The sequence below is a fragment of the Mustelus asterias genome, chromosome 16 (genome assembly GCF_964213995.1).
Source record: "Mustelus asterias chromosome 16, sMusAst1.hap1.1, whole genome shotgun sequence".
NCBI lineage: Eukaryota > Metazoa > Chordata > Chondrichthyes > Carcharhiniformes > Triakidae > Mustelus > Mustelus asterias.
Genome location: NC_135816.1, coordinates 14,001,082 through 14,016,686, shown reverse-complemented (window position 1 = coordinate 14,016,686; position 15,605 = coordinate 14,001,082). Strand labels below are relative to the sequence as shown.

The following is a 15,605-nucleotide window of genomic DNA, read 5'->3' as shown; positions in this document are numbered from 1 at the left end:
CTGAAGGACTGGAGTGAACTAGTTGGATTTTTACTGATAATCTAACAGCTTTATGCTCACTTCACCTGCTGCCAGTCAACGAGTCATGAGATTGAGAGGAACTGGTTTCTGGTGGGGCTCATACAGTACCAGAACCACCAGGCATCAGGGTGGGAGTCAGAATTGCTTTCACTGCATCTTGATTAAGCGAGGGAATTAAAGGGAAGAGGGAGTTGAAAATCAGCGAGGGCTCCTGTTCCTGATTGCGGTCCAGTAAGTTCTGGTGCAGATGAAAACAGGTGAAAACAGGATTGGGCTCAGCTGTGAAGCAGTCAGTCAGCCCCAAAAGAGTGAGGTTCTGATAGGCAGGCAGTGTCCAGGGTGAATTTCTACAATGAGAGACAGAAGGAGACAGATGGAGACAAAATTCACTTTGTGAATTTTGATGGACTGTGTCTGTTGCAATGCGGAGACAGTGAGTGGAAGGGAATTACTGCAAAACCCAAGAAGTGGAGAGAAAGCCCGCAGGCAAGACAGGGTGTGAATATGATAGACGGGATGCAGGCGATAGAACAAGCATGATTGGGGGGGGGGGGGGGGGGGGGGGGGGCGCAAATGATAAAGAGAGAGAGAGAGAGAGCACGATGGGGGGTGGGGGTGGGGAGAGACAGAGCACGCAAATGATAGAGAGAGCACGATGGGGGGGGGGGGGGGGGGAGACAGAGAAGGGGGAGAGACAGAGAGGGGGGGAGAGAGCACAATAGGGGTGGGGGAGAGAGAGAGAGAGAAAGGAGAGAGAGAGCAATAGGGAGACAAACAAGGGACCAGCAATGGTTAAATTCTACCAATCATCCACTCCATAGAACACTGAAACAACCTCAGCTGAAATCGCTTTTCCAGTTAGTGGCTACACAGTATTAAGTGTGGGTTGGGGGAGGATGTGGGAAGGATGTGGGAAGGATTGGCAAATTCCAACACACCATTTCATCACAAAATATCTACTGGCTTTGTTCCCACGCCAGCAAGAGTGTGTCAAAACAAGTTAAAAACAAGTACAACTACCATGCACATACAAACAAAATTACAAAGCAAAGCAGAAAGGAAACAGTTTAAAATGTGCATATACTATTGTAAAGTCTACCCATAGACGGACAAGTGGAGTGAGTAAATCAGTGATGTGCAAGGTGTGCGACAGCAGAGAGCTTACACAGATATAATCTCTCAAAAAAATATTCTCTGGGGCTGCGGAGAGGGTTGTCTGGAACTCTGACACTTGTGCTCTTCCATCGAATTTCACTTGTTGCTGCTATCCCTCCCCCTCGCCGACCTCTTTCACCAGGTTAGAGTCTCAGTGAAACACCGTCTGCCGCCACTGCTTGTCCAGGAGGTAAGGCCAAAGGCAGCGTCGTATTCCGATTCGGAACGGGGTCCGCTGCCCAATCCCCATCCTCTCCAGACGGGAGCAGTCCAGCTGGACGTCTCGGGGTCGAAGGGCACCGTCATGAGCGCAATCTGTGTCCTGGAGGGAGCAGAGAGTGAGAAGTGACTGTTCCACTCAAAGAAACATTGCATTAAAGTGGCTCCACAACAATAGCTTGCATTTATAGAGCACCCTGAAACATAGTCAAATTCTTTAAGTACTTCACAGGAGCAAAAATCAGACAAAAACTGTCAGCAGGCCAGAGAAAATATACGGAAGGTTGATCAGCACCTGGTCAAGGAGGGTGGCTTTGGAGGGGGTGGGGGAAAGCCATTCACTGGTGTTGATGGTAGTGGTGGGGGGGGGGGGGGGAGGAGGAGGCCATTCACTGCAGGAAGGGGGGGGGAGGAGGCCATTCACTGCGGGGGGGGGGGGGGGGAGGCCATTCACTGCAGGAAGGGGGGGGGAGGCCATTCACTGCGGGGGGAGAGGGGGAGGGGGGGGAGGCCATTCACTGATGGAGGAGGGTGGGTGGGGAGGGGGAAGGCCATTCACTGCAGCAGAGTGGGGGGGGGGGGGAGGCCATTCACTGGGTAACACCAGGAAGCACGTTCCCACATTCAGTCAGGCAGGCAAGCAAAAACCTGGATCCCACCCCCCCCCTCTCCCCTCCCCCCAAAAGCAATTGAGGCAGCATGTTCATTGAAAATTTCAAAATGGATAGATGGATTTTTCTGCAAGAAGGTTTTGATTTGATTTATTGCAAGATGTACCGAGATACAGTGAAAAGTATTGTTTTGCCTGCTAACCATGCAAATCATGCCATACCAAAGTACAATAAGAAGTCCCACAACACCAGGTTAAAGTCCAACAGGTTTATTTGGCAGCACAAGCTTTCGGAGCGCTGCTCCTTCATCAGGTGAGTGAGGACTTGTGTTCACAAACAGGGCGTGTACAGACACAAACTCAACACAAGTCCTCACTCATCTGATGAAGGAGCAGCGCTCCGAAAGCTTGTGCTGCCAAATAAACCTGTTGGACTTTAACCTGGTGTTGTGGGACTTCTTACTGTGTTTACCCCAGTCCAACGCCGGCATCTCCACATCATATATAAGTACAGCAGGGGAGTGGAACAGAATGTAGCGTTACAGCAACAGAGAAGGTGCAGAGGGGATCAGTATACGAGAGGTCTGTTCAAAAGTCTGGTAACAGTAGGAAAGAAGCTGTCTCCTTGAATCTGATGGTAAGGAACCCATGTGGGTAAATGGAGAGAAGATGGAGATCATCCACGATCTTATTAAATGACAGCGCAGTTCTGAGGGACTGAAGGACCGTCTCTAACAGGCCCGTGAGGCTGAACGGCCCACTCCGATATGCATATGGCGTTTTCTCCATGTTATTATAATTGTGACTAAAAGATGTTTTTCCAGAATAGAACACAAAAAATGGGAGCAGGAGTAGACATGAAAAGGTATATCACTGTGTGTAGATTTATTACATGGCACATGTCACCTATACATCCCTTCAGAGTGGAAAAACCCAAAAAGATTCGTGACTGACAAAGGAAATTAAGGATTGTATAGGATTAAAGGAAAAGCCTTATTTATGACGTTGCCAGAAATAAGAGTAAACATGAGGATTGGGAGGTTTTTTTTTTAAGAATACAACAAAGGAAGGCCAAGAAAAGGATAAAGGGAGAGTAAAATATGAATGTAATCTAGCAAAAAGCATAAAACGGACTGTAAAAGCTTCTATAGGTAAAAAGGAAACGTTTGACTAAAACAAATGTGGGTCCATTGCAGGCAGAGTCTGGAGAACTTGTAATGGGGAATAGAGAAACGGCACAGAAGCTAAATGATAACTTTGTGGCTGTCTTCGCTGAGGAAGATACAGGAAATCTCCCAGATGTAGAGATCCAAGGGGCTAGGGAGAATCCGGAGTTAAAGGAAATCAGTACAAATAAGAAGGTTGCATTGGAGAAATTGATGGGAGTGAAAGATGATTAAGTCCCCGGGACCTGATATTATGCATCCCAGAGTGTTGAGAGGTTGCTATAGAGACAGTGGACGCACTGATGATCATCTTCCAAATGTCTATAGATTCTGGAATGGTTCCTGCAGATCGGATAGTAGCAAATATCACCCCACTATTTAAGGAGGGAGGGAGAGAGAAAACAGGGAATTACAGACCTGTTAGCCTTACACCAGTGGTAGGGATAATGCTGGAATCTAGGTGTCCAGATCACCAACAACCTGTCCTGGTCCCCCATGCCGACACTATAGTTAGGAAAGCCCACCAAGCCTCTACTTTCTCAGAAGACGACTCTCATCTTACAGATGCACCATAGAAAGCATTCTGTCTGATTGTATCACAGCTTGGTATGGCTCCTGCTCTGACCAAGACCACAAGAAACTACAAAGGGTTGTAAACTTAGCCAATCCATCACACAAATCAATCTTCCAGCCACTGATTCAATCTACACTTTCCATAGCCTCGGAAAAGCAGCCAGCATAATCAAGGACCCCACACACCCCAGACATTCTCTCTTCCACTTTCTTCCGTCGGGAAAATGATACAAAAGTCTGAGATCATGTACCAACCGACTCAAGAACAGCTTCTTCCCTGCTGCCATCAGACTTTTGAATGGACCTACCATATATTAAGTTGATCTTTCTCTACACCCTAGCTATGACTGTAATACTATATTCTGCACCCTCTCCTTTCCTTCTCCCCTATGCATTCCATGAACTGAATGTTTTGTCTGTATAGTGCACAAGAAACAATACTTTTCACTGTATCCCAATACACGTGACAATAATAAATCAAATCATAAAATAGACACTTGGATAATCATGATCTGATTGGGCATAATCAACATGGATTTGCCAATGAGATATCATGTTTGACAAACTTGCTGGAGCTTACTAACAAGATAGATAAAGGAGAGTCAATGGGCATAGTATATTTGGACTTTCAAAAGGCTTTTGATAAAGTCCCCCACAGCAGGTTAATTAGCCAAATGAAAGCACATGGGATAGGAGGCAACATACTGTCATGGGTTGACAGGCAAAAAACAAAGAGCAGGAATTAACAGGTCATCCTCGCATTGGCAGGTTGTCACTCGGGTACCGCAAGGATCAAAAGCAGGGAATGTAATGATGGAACTGTATGAAATGCTAGTTGGGCCACAGCTGGAATTTGGTGTACAGTTCCGGTCACCACACAACAGGTAGGACATAATTGCTCTGGAGAGTGCAGAGATTTACAAGAATGTTGCCAAGGCTTGAAAATTACAGCTATGAGGGAAGAACAGATAGGCTAGGGTCGCTTTCCTTGGAGATGAGGAGACTGATGGGTGAGCCAATTGAGATACACAAAATTATAAGGGTCCTGATGGAGAAGGGATGCCCTGTTTCCCCTTGCGGAGAGGTCAATTAGCAAGGGGCACCCATTTAAGGTGATTGGTGACAGGATTAGAGGGAGCATGAGAGAAATCCAGTGGCTGATGGATGTTTGGAATTGGGTGCCTGGTTTGGTGGTGGAGGCAGCTAGTCTTCTATTTCTCAGCCAGTACAGACACGATGGGCCGAATGGCCTCATCCTGTGCCCTAAATTTTCTAAGGTTCAATCATGTCCTTCCAACTCTACTTTCCCACTCTAGCTCCATAAGGTTTTGATTAGTAATGGAGGAAAACAAGTAACAATCTAATATAGAACTTCTAGACCACAAGAGGGCATACTTCAATGTAACGAGAAGGGACCTAGTCAGGGTGAGATGGAACCAGTGACTGACAACATTCCAACAAATGGAGGCTCCCGGGACAATGAGGGAGATAGAGATTACCATTCGGCCCATCGTGCCTGTACTGGCTGAGAAATAGAAAACTAGCTGCCCGTTCTAATCCCACCTTCCAGCATCCAGTCCGTAGCCTTACAGGTTGCAGCACATTAGATGCACATCCAGGTACTTTTTAAACGGGGTAAAGGTTTCTGCCTCCACCACCAAACCAGGTACCCAATTCCAAAATGAGGGCATTTAGTTGAGCTCTTCAAGTGAAAACCAGGTCAAACATGAAGAGGAAAGCAAGGGTGGCAAAGAGAAAGTATGAGAAGGAAGCAAGTATTAAGAGGTGGAGTGGATCCTATTAGGGACAGAGAGGGTTTTATATGGTTCAAGGTGCAGGGCAAGGATCTTAGAATAGAGGGTAAGATTTCTAAATCTGCAGATGGTAAACTTGGAGTGGCAAACAGTGGGAGTGATACAAATTGCCTGTAACAGGACATAGGCTGGCTGAATGGGCAGATACGTGGCAGACGGAATTTAACAGAGAAACACCAAGTGCTGCATTTTTGCAGAAAGGGTAGGAAGAGGCAATACTCAACAACACTGCTCTACAAGGTGGACAGGGACACAGGGGCCAACCTGGGAGTGCATGTACATAGATCTTTAAAGCAGATGGGATCTTGGGACTCAGCGGCATTGAGCATAAAAGGAAAAATTTACTGAACGTATATAAAGCTCTGGTTAGACCACAACTGGAGTACTGCCTTTTGTTCTGGACACTTTGGGAAAGATGCAAAGGTTATCGAGTGAGGGGTGTAGTGGAGGTTTGCCAGAATGATTGCAGGGATGGGGGGTTTTTAGTTACAAGGTTAGGTTGGAAAAGCTGGGGGTTGTTCTCCTCAGAGCAAAGGACATTTAAAGGGGAGATTTAAAATGTGCAAAAGATTATAACAGGCTTAGGGAAAGTAGGAAAATCGCTTCCCATCTGTACAAGGACTAGGCAACACCAAGTTAAGATTTTGGCCAAGGGATGCTATGGAGAAAAAGTCAGGAAGAACTTTTTAAAATCCTGCAAGTGGTAATAACCTGAAACTGGCTGTCAAGGAAGGTGGTGGATGAAGAAACAATTATTTCAAAAATAACTTGAATGGCACTTGCAGGGCTACAGGGACTGAGCAGGGAGTGAGACTAACTGGATTGTTGTGTGTGCAACCAGCATAGACTCTATAGGGTGAATGGACACCTTCTGTGACGAAAATGATGACTATTTAGTAGAGGTTTTCGGAATCATAAACAGTTTTGATGGAGAAAATATGGAGAAACTGCTTCCAGTGGTGGCATTGTTGCCTCACAGCTCCAGGGTTCAATTCTGTACTTGGATTCTGTGTGTGTGTGAAGTTTACAGCACAAGTTTTGCCTGTTGAAAAGGTACAGAATTTACAACATGGCGATTCCGAGGGTTTAAAATGATAACGTTGCGTCTCTTAATTACATTCAGATTAACGATGATCTCAGTATTTCCTGTTGACAGACTCAGAACCAGATGGTGCAACGTTTTAACAACACACTGTGGCTCTTCTGAGTTTAACCCAACAACAGGTAAGTGCTCCATAGCAGGATATTCAATCAGTGAACATCAGCAGGGCTCAGGCCAGCTGCAGAATAAAAGGTGTGAAGATCACGGAGTTCATTCCCCAGCATTCAACATCCTACAAACTCCACCTGTGATAAACGCACAGTGATAAGCAACAGGCAAATCTGTGGGTATTGGAAAAGTAGTGACATCACTTGTATCTGTTCCAAAACAATGACACTGGAGGAGGCTGGAGACAGTACGGACAGGAAAGCCTAAGCAGCATGGGGGAATATTTTCAGTCTACAGTTCAATTTCACTTTTAACTCTACCAGGAGAGTTTAGTGGCATTTGGACTGCATTGAGACACAAGAAAAAAAAGAGTAGACCATTAGACTCCTGGAGCTTGCCCCATTCAATTCTTCTCCATCCGCTGTCCATCGAGGTCGACGATGATTTGCTTCCACTCGGAGATGGCTGATAAGTTCAATGCACAATCTGCAGGCTCGGCCACATGTGGGACCAGTGGTTTGAAGGGTCGGCTAGATGGGTCCAACACTGGACCAATCTATCCGACCTTTCAACACTGTGACTTTGCACGTTCCCAAGAAAGTCTCTTGATGTGCTTGGTGCTTTCCCACATAAGCCTCCATTTTGGTCGGTCACAAGTCAGGGACTTCCATGAGTTGGTGGGGACGTTTGACCCCTTCAGGAGCACTTTGAGAACATCCCTAAAGAGCTTCTGCTGTTTTCCTGAGAGTCTCCCGCCACAACCAAGTTCCAAGTAGAGCAACTGCTTCAGGAGCCTGGTCTCAGGTACACAAATGAGATGTCCAGCCCGACAAAGCTAGTTCTGACTGATTAGTACCTCGATGCTGAGCAACTTGACTTGGGAGAGGATGCTGTCGATGAACTAGCTTTCTTGCCACAAGATTTGGAGCACTGGTGGCGGTGGTACTTTAGCGTTCTGAAGGTGCCTGCTGTAGGTTCTCCAAAGCATAAAGGAGCGCAGGGATCACTGCTGACTATCTTCTACCTCAACTCCACCTTCCTTGTGTCCCTCGAGTCCCTGACATCAAAATTCCATCGAAATATACTCAAGATTGGAACATCCACAATCCTCTGGGGTCTCAGTGAGGAATTTTCTTATCCCACTACTAAAGAAACTGAGACTGTGCCCCATGTTCTAGATTCCACAGCGTGGGGAAGCAAACCTGCATCCACCCTGTAAAGCCCCTTCAGAATCTTATATGCTTCAATTAGATTAGCTCTCATTTTCCTACCTCCAGAGTGCAGGCCCAGTTTACTCAGCCTCTCAAAGGTCAGCCCCCTTGTTCCAGGAACCAATCTAGTGAACCCTTACCATACCAGCTCTATTGCAAGTATGGCACTCCTCAGATATGGAGATCAAAACTGCATACAGTATTTCACGTGTAGGCCATACAATTGTAGCAAGATTTCTTTATTCCCATACTCCAATCCCTTTCCAATAAAGACGAACATGCCATTTGCCTACTCCGCTGCACCAGAACACTAACTTTGTGTTCCTTTTACATCAGAACCATCAGAAATTTTACACCCTTTCGAAAATATCGCTGTAAAGAGACAGTGTGCGGAAGTTTTTCATCTTGCACTCATCAGGACAATCGCAAGAATACCAATGTTAGAGGAAACAACAACTTTATACTGCAGACGACTGCTGATTGGCTGGCAAGTGCCCACTCTTTGTCCAATTAATCTGGCAGAGTAAGGTATTCACGATGTAGAGTAAGGTATCTCAGATGTTTGAGCAACAGGTGATGCTTGCTGTTGCACACTGCTACTGTGCAGCAGTAACACGACTGGTATTCACCACCAACAGGTTGCTGCTGTCAAACCATAGACATTCTGCCTATCACAGAATGAGTCATGTGGTTTATGAATTTCACTGTGAAGCTAGGTATATTGGCTGTACGTCCCAGAGACTGGCAGATCATATCAAACAGCATGCCCCTTTCACTATTTGTAATGGGCAAGTACAGACCGTACCTAACCAACCCTTGCTTGCAGAACCTGACATTGGTATTTTTTGCAATTGCCCTGATATGTGCAAGATGAAAAGCTTCGACGATGACTTTTTCAGCAATACTCAAGTTCTGTGCTACCTGCTACCAGATGACTACTTTAAAAAAGAGTTTAAATTTAAGTTTATTATTGTCACAAGTAGGCTTAAAATATTCTGCTTTCCTATTTTTAGGACCAAAGTGAATCACCTCATACTTCTTACATTACACCTTGTTATCACTCACAACCTATCTACATCTTTCTTGCAGCCTCGATCTTCCTTGCACCTTACATTCCCTACACAAGAAACACAAGCAGGAGTTGGCCACCAGGCTCTCTTTAAGCCTGCCCCACCATCATAGCTGACCTATGCCGGCCTCAGCTCCTTCTCTGTGCCATTTCCCCATAGCCCTCTATTCCTCAATCTATCAAACATTTATTCACCTCCGCTTTGAACCATCCTTTGGGGCGGAGAATTCCAGAGATTCGCCACCCTCTGCGAGAAGAAATTTCTACGCACTTCAGTTTTAAATGACCGGCCCTCTATCGCGTAGCTACGTCCCCTTGTTCAAGACTCTCCAACTAGTCAAAACATCTCACCATCCACCCTGTCAAGTCCCCTCAGCATCTTATACATTTGAATAAGGCCACCCTCAATCTTCTAAACTCCAAGGAATACAGACCCAGACTATTTAGTCTCTCTTGGTAGGACAACCCTCTCATCCCAGGAATTAGCCTGGTGAATCTTCTTTGGACTGCCTCCAATGTTACTATATCCTTTTTAAGGTCAGGAGATCAACCTGTAAACAGCATTCCAGGTGAGGCCTCACAAAATACAGAACTTTGCATCATCAGTGAACTTAGACAAAGAGACTGAATGTAACGTATCCATTAATATGGATTGTAAATAGCAAAGGCCTCAACACTGAACCTTACAGCTTTCCTTTATTTACAGTTTGCTAACCTAAAAATACCCTATTTAGCCCTAATTTCTGCTTCCTCTCTGTTCACCAATGCTCCATCCATGCTAATATATTACCTACAACCACTAACTTTGGTTTTGTCTTCAATTAGAAATATCTCGTCTACATCAAACCATACCAATCCTTTCATAATCTGAACAACCTTTTTCAGGTTATCCCTTAGCCTTTGCTGTTCTGGAGAAAGCAGCCTGTTCAGCATTTCCTGGTAAGTACATCCTCCCAATTCAAATTTGATTTTCAAAAAAACTGCCTGCATTCAACATTTAGTGATTTGTTTCCCTTTACCCCATGAGGGCTCATGACTGTAGGACCGTCCTCCCCCCCTCACCGCCATCCTCCACCTCTCCCCTCCCTTTATCCTTCCAATCAAAATGCAGCACTTTACCTGGACTGGTCAATAGATGGTCAATGGCATCACAGCTGGACAGAGTGGTGAAGGAGGCATTCAGCATGCTTGGTTTCATTGGTCAGAACATTGAATAGAGGAGTTGGAACGTCTTGTTGAAGTTGTACAAGACATTGGTAAGGCCACATTGGGGTGGCATGGTAGCACAGTGGTTAGCACGGCTGCTTCACAGCTCCAGGGACCTGGGTTTGATTCCCGGCTTGGGTCACTGTCTGTGTGGAGTTTGCACATTCTCCTTGTGTCTGCGTGGGTTTCCTCCGGGTGCTCCGGTTTCCTCCCACAGTCCAAAGATGTGCGGGGTAGGTTGATTGGCCTTTGCTAAAATTGTGCCTTAGTGTCCTGAGATGCGTCGGTTAGAGGGATTAGTGGGTAAATATGTAGGGATTTGAGGGTAGGGCCTGGGTGGGATTGTGGTCAGTGCAGACTTGATGGGCCGAATGGCCTCTTTCTACACTGTAGGGTTTCTATGATTCTATGGGTATAGAGGGATATAGACCAAACGTGGGCAATTGGGACTAGCTTCAGGGTTTAAAAAAAGGGCAACATGGACAAGTTGGGCCGAAGGGCCTGTTTCCATGCTGTAAACCTCTATGACTCTATGAGTGTAAGGAGGCAAGGTTTTTTTTAATTGAAGACCATTACTGGATAAATTGGGGTTTTGCGACCATCCGATAGCTTTGTGGTCACTTGTATTGTTACTTTTGAATTAATTCTCGGGTTGAGGGTATTGTTGGTAAAGACGCCATTAATTCCCCATCCCAAGCTGCCGCTGAGAAGGTGGTGGTGAGCTGCCTTCGTGAATCAGTGCTGTGTGACGAAGGTTTTTGTTTAAAAAACAGATTGAAAAAATTCACCACCACATAAAAGTGGAAACAAGCTGAGCACCCAATTAAAACCTCTATCTGACACCTTTCCGAACATCCGTCCAATGGCAGCTGCTAAAACCTGCCGTTGGGTAAAGGCTTTGAACCAACGACAAAATGGAATGGCTGTTGGAACGGTGGGGGCTGACCTCACATTCCAGTTGCACCGCGACCATACTAACACCCCCAATTTGTAAACTGTCTGATGCTCAAAGTACGATTTTAATTCAATGTGAATGAGAGCTCCAGGTGGCACCATAGCATTTCTCCCCAGAGGTCACACGTAATGGATGTAATCGGGACCTCCGCACTCCTGCTAGAATTACAGGGGTTCTTTCTCACCAATTTTAGACACCCCCTGCTAACACTGGCACCTTGGAGACTCCACAGATGGTTAGAGAACAGGCGATTTTCATTACAAATACTGACAAGCCAGCCTTATATTTCCCGTGATGTCAATGAAGTGAGCAGAATATAAGAGCTGGTAAGTTCTGATGGATTGTACAAAATGCTCGTTAGACCACAACTAGATTATTATGTGCAGTTCTAGACGCCACACCATAGTAGGGATGTGATTGCACTAGGTGCAGAGAAGATTCACCAGGATGTTGCCTGGACTGGAGCATTTCAGCTATGAAGAGAGGTTGGTTAGGCTGGGGTTGTTTTCCTTGCAGCAGAGAAGGTTGAGGTGGGATCAGATTGAGGTGTATAGAAGAATGAGGGACATAGATAGGAAAAAGCATTTCCTCTTAGTAGAGGGGTCAATAACCAGGGGGCAGAGGTTTAAGGTAAGGACCAGGAGATTAAGAAGGGATTTGAGGAAAAACTCTTTCACACTGAGGGTGGTGGGAATCTGGAACTCTCTGCCTGAAAGGGTGGTAGAGGCAGGAACCCTCAACATTTAAGAATCATTTAGATGAGCACTTGAAACACTGTAGCATACAAGGTTCTGAACAAAGTGCTGGAAAATTGGGTTAGAATAGATAGGTGCTTGATGGCCAGCACAGGTACGATGGGCAGAAGGGCTTCTTTCTGTGCTGTAAAACTCTATGTTTGTGCATCAGAGCACCAGGATTCTTAGAATAAATAGAAAATGCTAGAAATACACAGTAGGTCAGACAGCATCCATAAAGGAAGGACAGATACTCTATCGTGCAGGATTTTCAGGTTTTAAAAAAAATAATAGCTTTGCCTATTTGAAACACGCTGATGTCGCACGCTTCTCAATAGGAAAAACTCCAGGCTGCAATTACTGCCTGGTGTCCCCGTCTCCCCATCACAGAGGAACAAGGACCATTGAAGCTTCACTGTCGTCATGACAGCTGTCAGCAATCTGAGCCGGGGGGGGGGGGGGGGGGGGGGGGGGGAGAGAGGAGAGAGAGAGAGAGAGAGAGAGAGAGAGAGAGAGAGAGAGGAGGAGGAGGAGGAGGAGGAGGAGGAAGAGAGAGAGAGAGTGAGAATTGCACCCCCGTACACGGACTGCAGCAGCGCACAGGTTTAAAGCATCCAGCTCTGCAGGGGACTTACTGGCCGAAGGTGGTTGCTTGGCAGATTGAAGATTTCCGCCATTGTGCAAGCCATCTCATATTTGGTCATTCGTTCGTTCCCAGACCAGTGGAAAATTCCGCTAATCGATGGGTCCTGTCAAGAGGCAGAGAACGGAAATAAATTTTAAATGGAGGATAAAGATTAAAAGCAATTAGGTCAAACATTTATTCAAACATTTAGAACAGTTTCATTGAAGATAATAAACCTGATCGCGTCACTGATCTATATTAATGTACTGTAAGAGCTAAGCAGTGACAGTGCACTCTCATCTCAGAGTGATCCCATCTCTCTGGTGGTGGGGGAAAATATGCGCAAGCAAGAACTGGCAAGAAGTCACACAAGTGGTTGTGATACTGGAGTAGTAATTGAAAAGCCTGGGCTAATGATCCGGGGTTCAAATCCCACCTTGGCAGATGGTAAATTTAGTTTCAATTAAATCCAGAATTAAAAAAGTATATCAAATTAATGGTTTGTTGTAAAAACCCAACTTTTGGGAAAGGAAATCTACTTACCCTATCTAGCCTATAGGTCACTTCATGGTTGACTCTTAACTGCCCTGACACTCGGAAACTGACAAAAGAGCTTATCACCAATTAACAGGGGCAGTAAATACTGGCCACATCAGTCACTCTCAACTCATGAAAAAGTACAAAAGGAGTGTGTGGAGAGAGAGAGCGAGAGCGAGAGAAACAGGGTTTATTCTGCATTCTTTTATGGGGTGTGCGCGGTGCCGGTTAGGATAACATTTTTATTACCCAACAGTCCTCGAGAAGGCAAGGGCGAGTCACTTTCTTAAATCACTGAAGTCCATGAGGCAAAGGTAAGCCCACTGTTGTTAGGGAGAGTTTTCCAGGATTTGGCGCAGTGACAGTGAAGGTACAATGTTTGAGTGGGTGAACATATTGAAGGACAATGACTGAGAATTTTAAAAATATTAATCCATAAAGAGCAACAATAAGAAAATTATGTTGTTGGAGGAGCTGCACTGCCAGGACGACCAATTCTCGAATAACAATGGAGCTTCAGAGCAACCACGACCACGTGACTTTGATAGAACATTCTCCTGGACAAGCACTGATAAGCTCAACGCATAAATCATGGGACTTCCGGGGATGACGCATGGGAAAACACAAAGAATGGAGTGACAGATGAATTCCAGGACAATTCCAATACATAGTGTGGGCGGGAAGGCCAAACTACAGGTGCTCCCAGAAATTCCAGGATGGTTGGTCACCTTGTGCTATGCCAAGATGAGCATTTCTTGTGTTGAAAGCCCCGATAGGTGTAGCATGTTCAGAGTTCATGGTGAACTTCTTTTGAATCCAGGCACTCTTGGAAGCCAATGAACAGTGTCATGAACAGAATTTTGTTCTTTTTTATTTCCTGTGATCAGTATCTTTATATCTAAAAGGTGCGAGTTTTCTTACACCAGAGTGATTGCCCTAATTTAAATAATCTCAGCAGCAAACTTTGAGAGTATTTTAGATTATAAAGAATGCTATTTATTATCACTCGCCCCGGTTCCGTTCACTCACTCAACTCACACACCATCACACACAAGATTTGATATAAATGAAGGTAAAATAATAGTTATGATTGTCTCTCTTTTTTTTTTGTGGTAGGCCTGTAGTTTCTTAGATGAGTTGATGCTTTGGTTGAAGTGAAAATCTTGTAAAAGAGAGAATTCTCAGTACCTGCAAAGTGTCTTCTGGTCAAATTTCCGAGAGGTTGGCTCTCAGGTGAACTTGAAGTTGGAACAGTTTGACGGGAGTCCTTCTCCCACTTTTAAGGCATTGTGATTTATTACCCTGGTTGCTTAATGGGCCAAGTGGCCTAATTCTGCTCCTATGTCTTATGATCTTAAATAACTCACACCTGGTTTGATGGCTTCCTGATGGAACTCACTCTGCAGAACTCCTTCTTGCTGATATTTTAGAAGAACAAAATGGCTTTCTCACCATGTGATTCGTACATCTTGGACATGTTCAAAGTTCTTTTTCTAAAAAGGGTCAGTGCGTTGATTATATACCCTGTGTTGTCATTTGACACCTTAAAAATCCACCCAGTCTAGTTTGGATGAGGGACCATTGCAATACAATGGGAGGTCAATGCAAATCCACGCACATTCATCTAGTTTTAATGTCTCTTTTGTCCATGGTATGACAAAGATGAGTCGGCTGAAATGCTACAGTTCTTTAGTCGATACTCCATCCGTAAAGGAATGTGACCTCTCCGGATAGCTGTGAATGTCCATTATTAATCATGTACTTGTGGAGACTTGGGATTCTCTGGAGCTCAAAATGCTAAAGGTCACATGGTCTGCAGCAGTCATTTTAATTTTCTGTGCTAGTGTTCAAAACGTTTAAAATATTGACCAAAAGTTCATGATACAGCGGAACATGACAACAGCAAGATCCCATTAATGGCAAATGGGCACCAACAGTTCCATTATTTTGTTTTAGTCCTTCTGCTTGAAGATTGCAATGTTGACCAGGAAAAGACCCTGTACCTTTCGGAATCTTTTACACCTGGGCGCTGGAGGTTATCTGGGCCACAGTTCAATACCTTAGCCACTTACCTCACATGGCTAACTGGGAATTCATAAGTGGTGCACATTAGGATTCACAAGAATGATCCCTGGAATGAAGAGTTTGTCGTATGAGGAACGGTTGAGGACTCTGGGTCTGTACTCGTTGGAGTTTAGAAGAATGAGGGGGGTATCTTGTTGAAACTTACAGGATACTGCGAGGCCTGGATAGAGTGGACATGGAGAGGATGTTTCCACCAGTAGGAAAAACTAGAACCAGAGGGCACAACCTCAGGCTAAAGGGACGATCCTTTAAAACAGAGATGAGGAGGAATTTCTTCAACCAGAAATCTGTGGAAGTCTTTGCCGCAGAAGGCTGTGGAGGCCATTGAGTGTCTTTAAGACAGAGATAGATAGGTTCTTGATTAATAAGGGAATCAGGGAGAATGGGGATGAGAAAAATATCAGCCATGATTGAA

At 45.1% G+C, this 15,605-nt stretch overlaps 1 protein-coding gene across 1 annotated transcript in view; it reads right to left on the bottom strand.

Annotated features, from left to right (window-relative positions):
• Positions 1–714: 714 nt before the first annotated feature.
• mat2b (methionine adenosyltransferase 2 non-catalytic beta subunit methionine) overlaps positions 715–15,605 on the bottom strand; it is a 35,423-nt gene continuing 20,532 nt past the window's right edge. Inside the window, exons 6-7 of the mRNA XM_078231557.1 lie at positions 12,579–12,692; positions 715–1,498 (exon numbers count right to left, since the gene is read on the bottom strand). Coding sequence (XP_078087683.1) covers positions 1,328–1,498; positions 12,579–12,692 — 285 coding nt within the window. The 3' untranslated portion in view covers positions 715–1,327. The remainder of the gene's footprint in view (positions 1,499–12,578; positions 12,693–15,605) is intronic.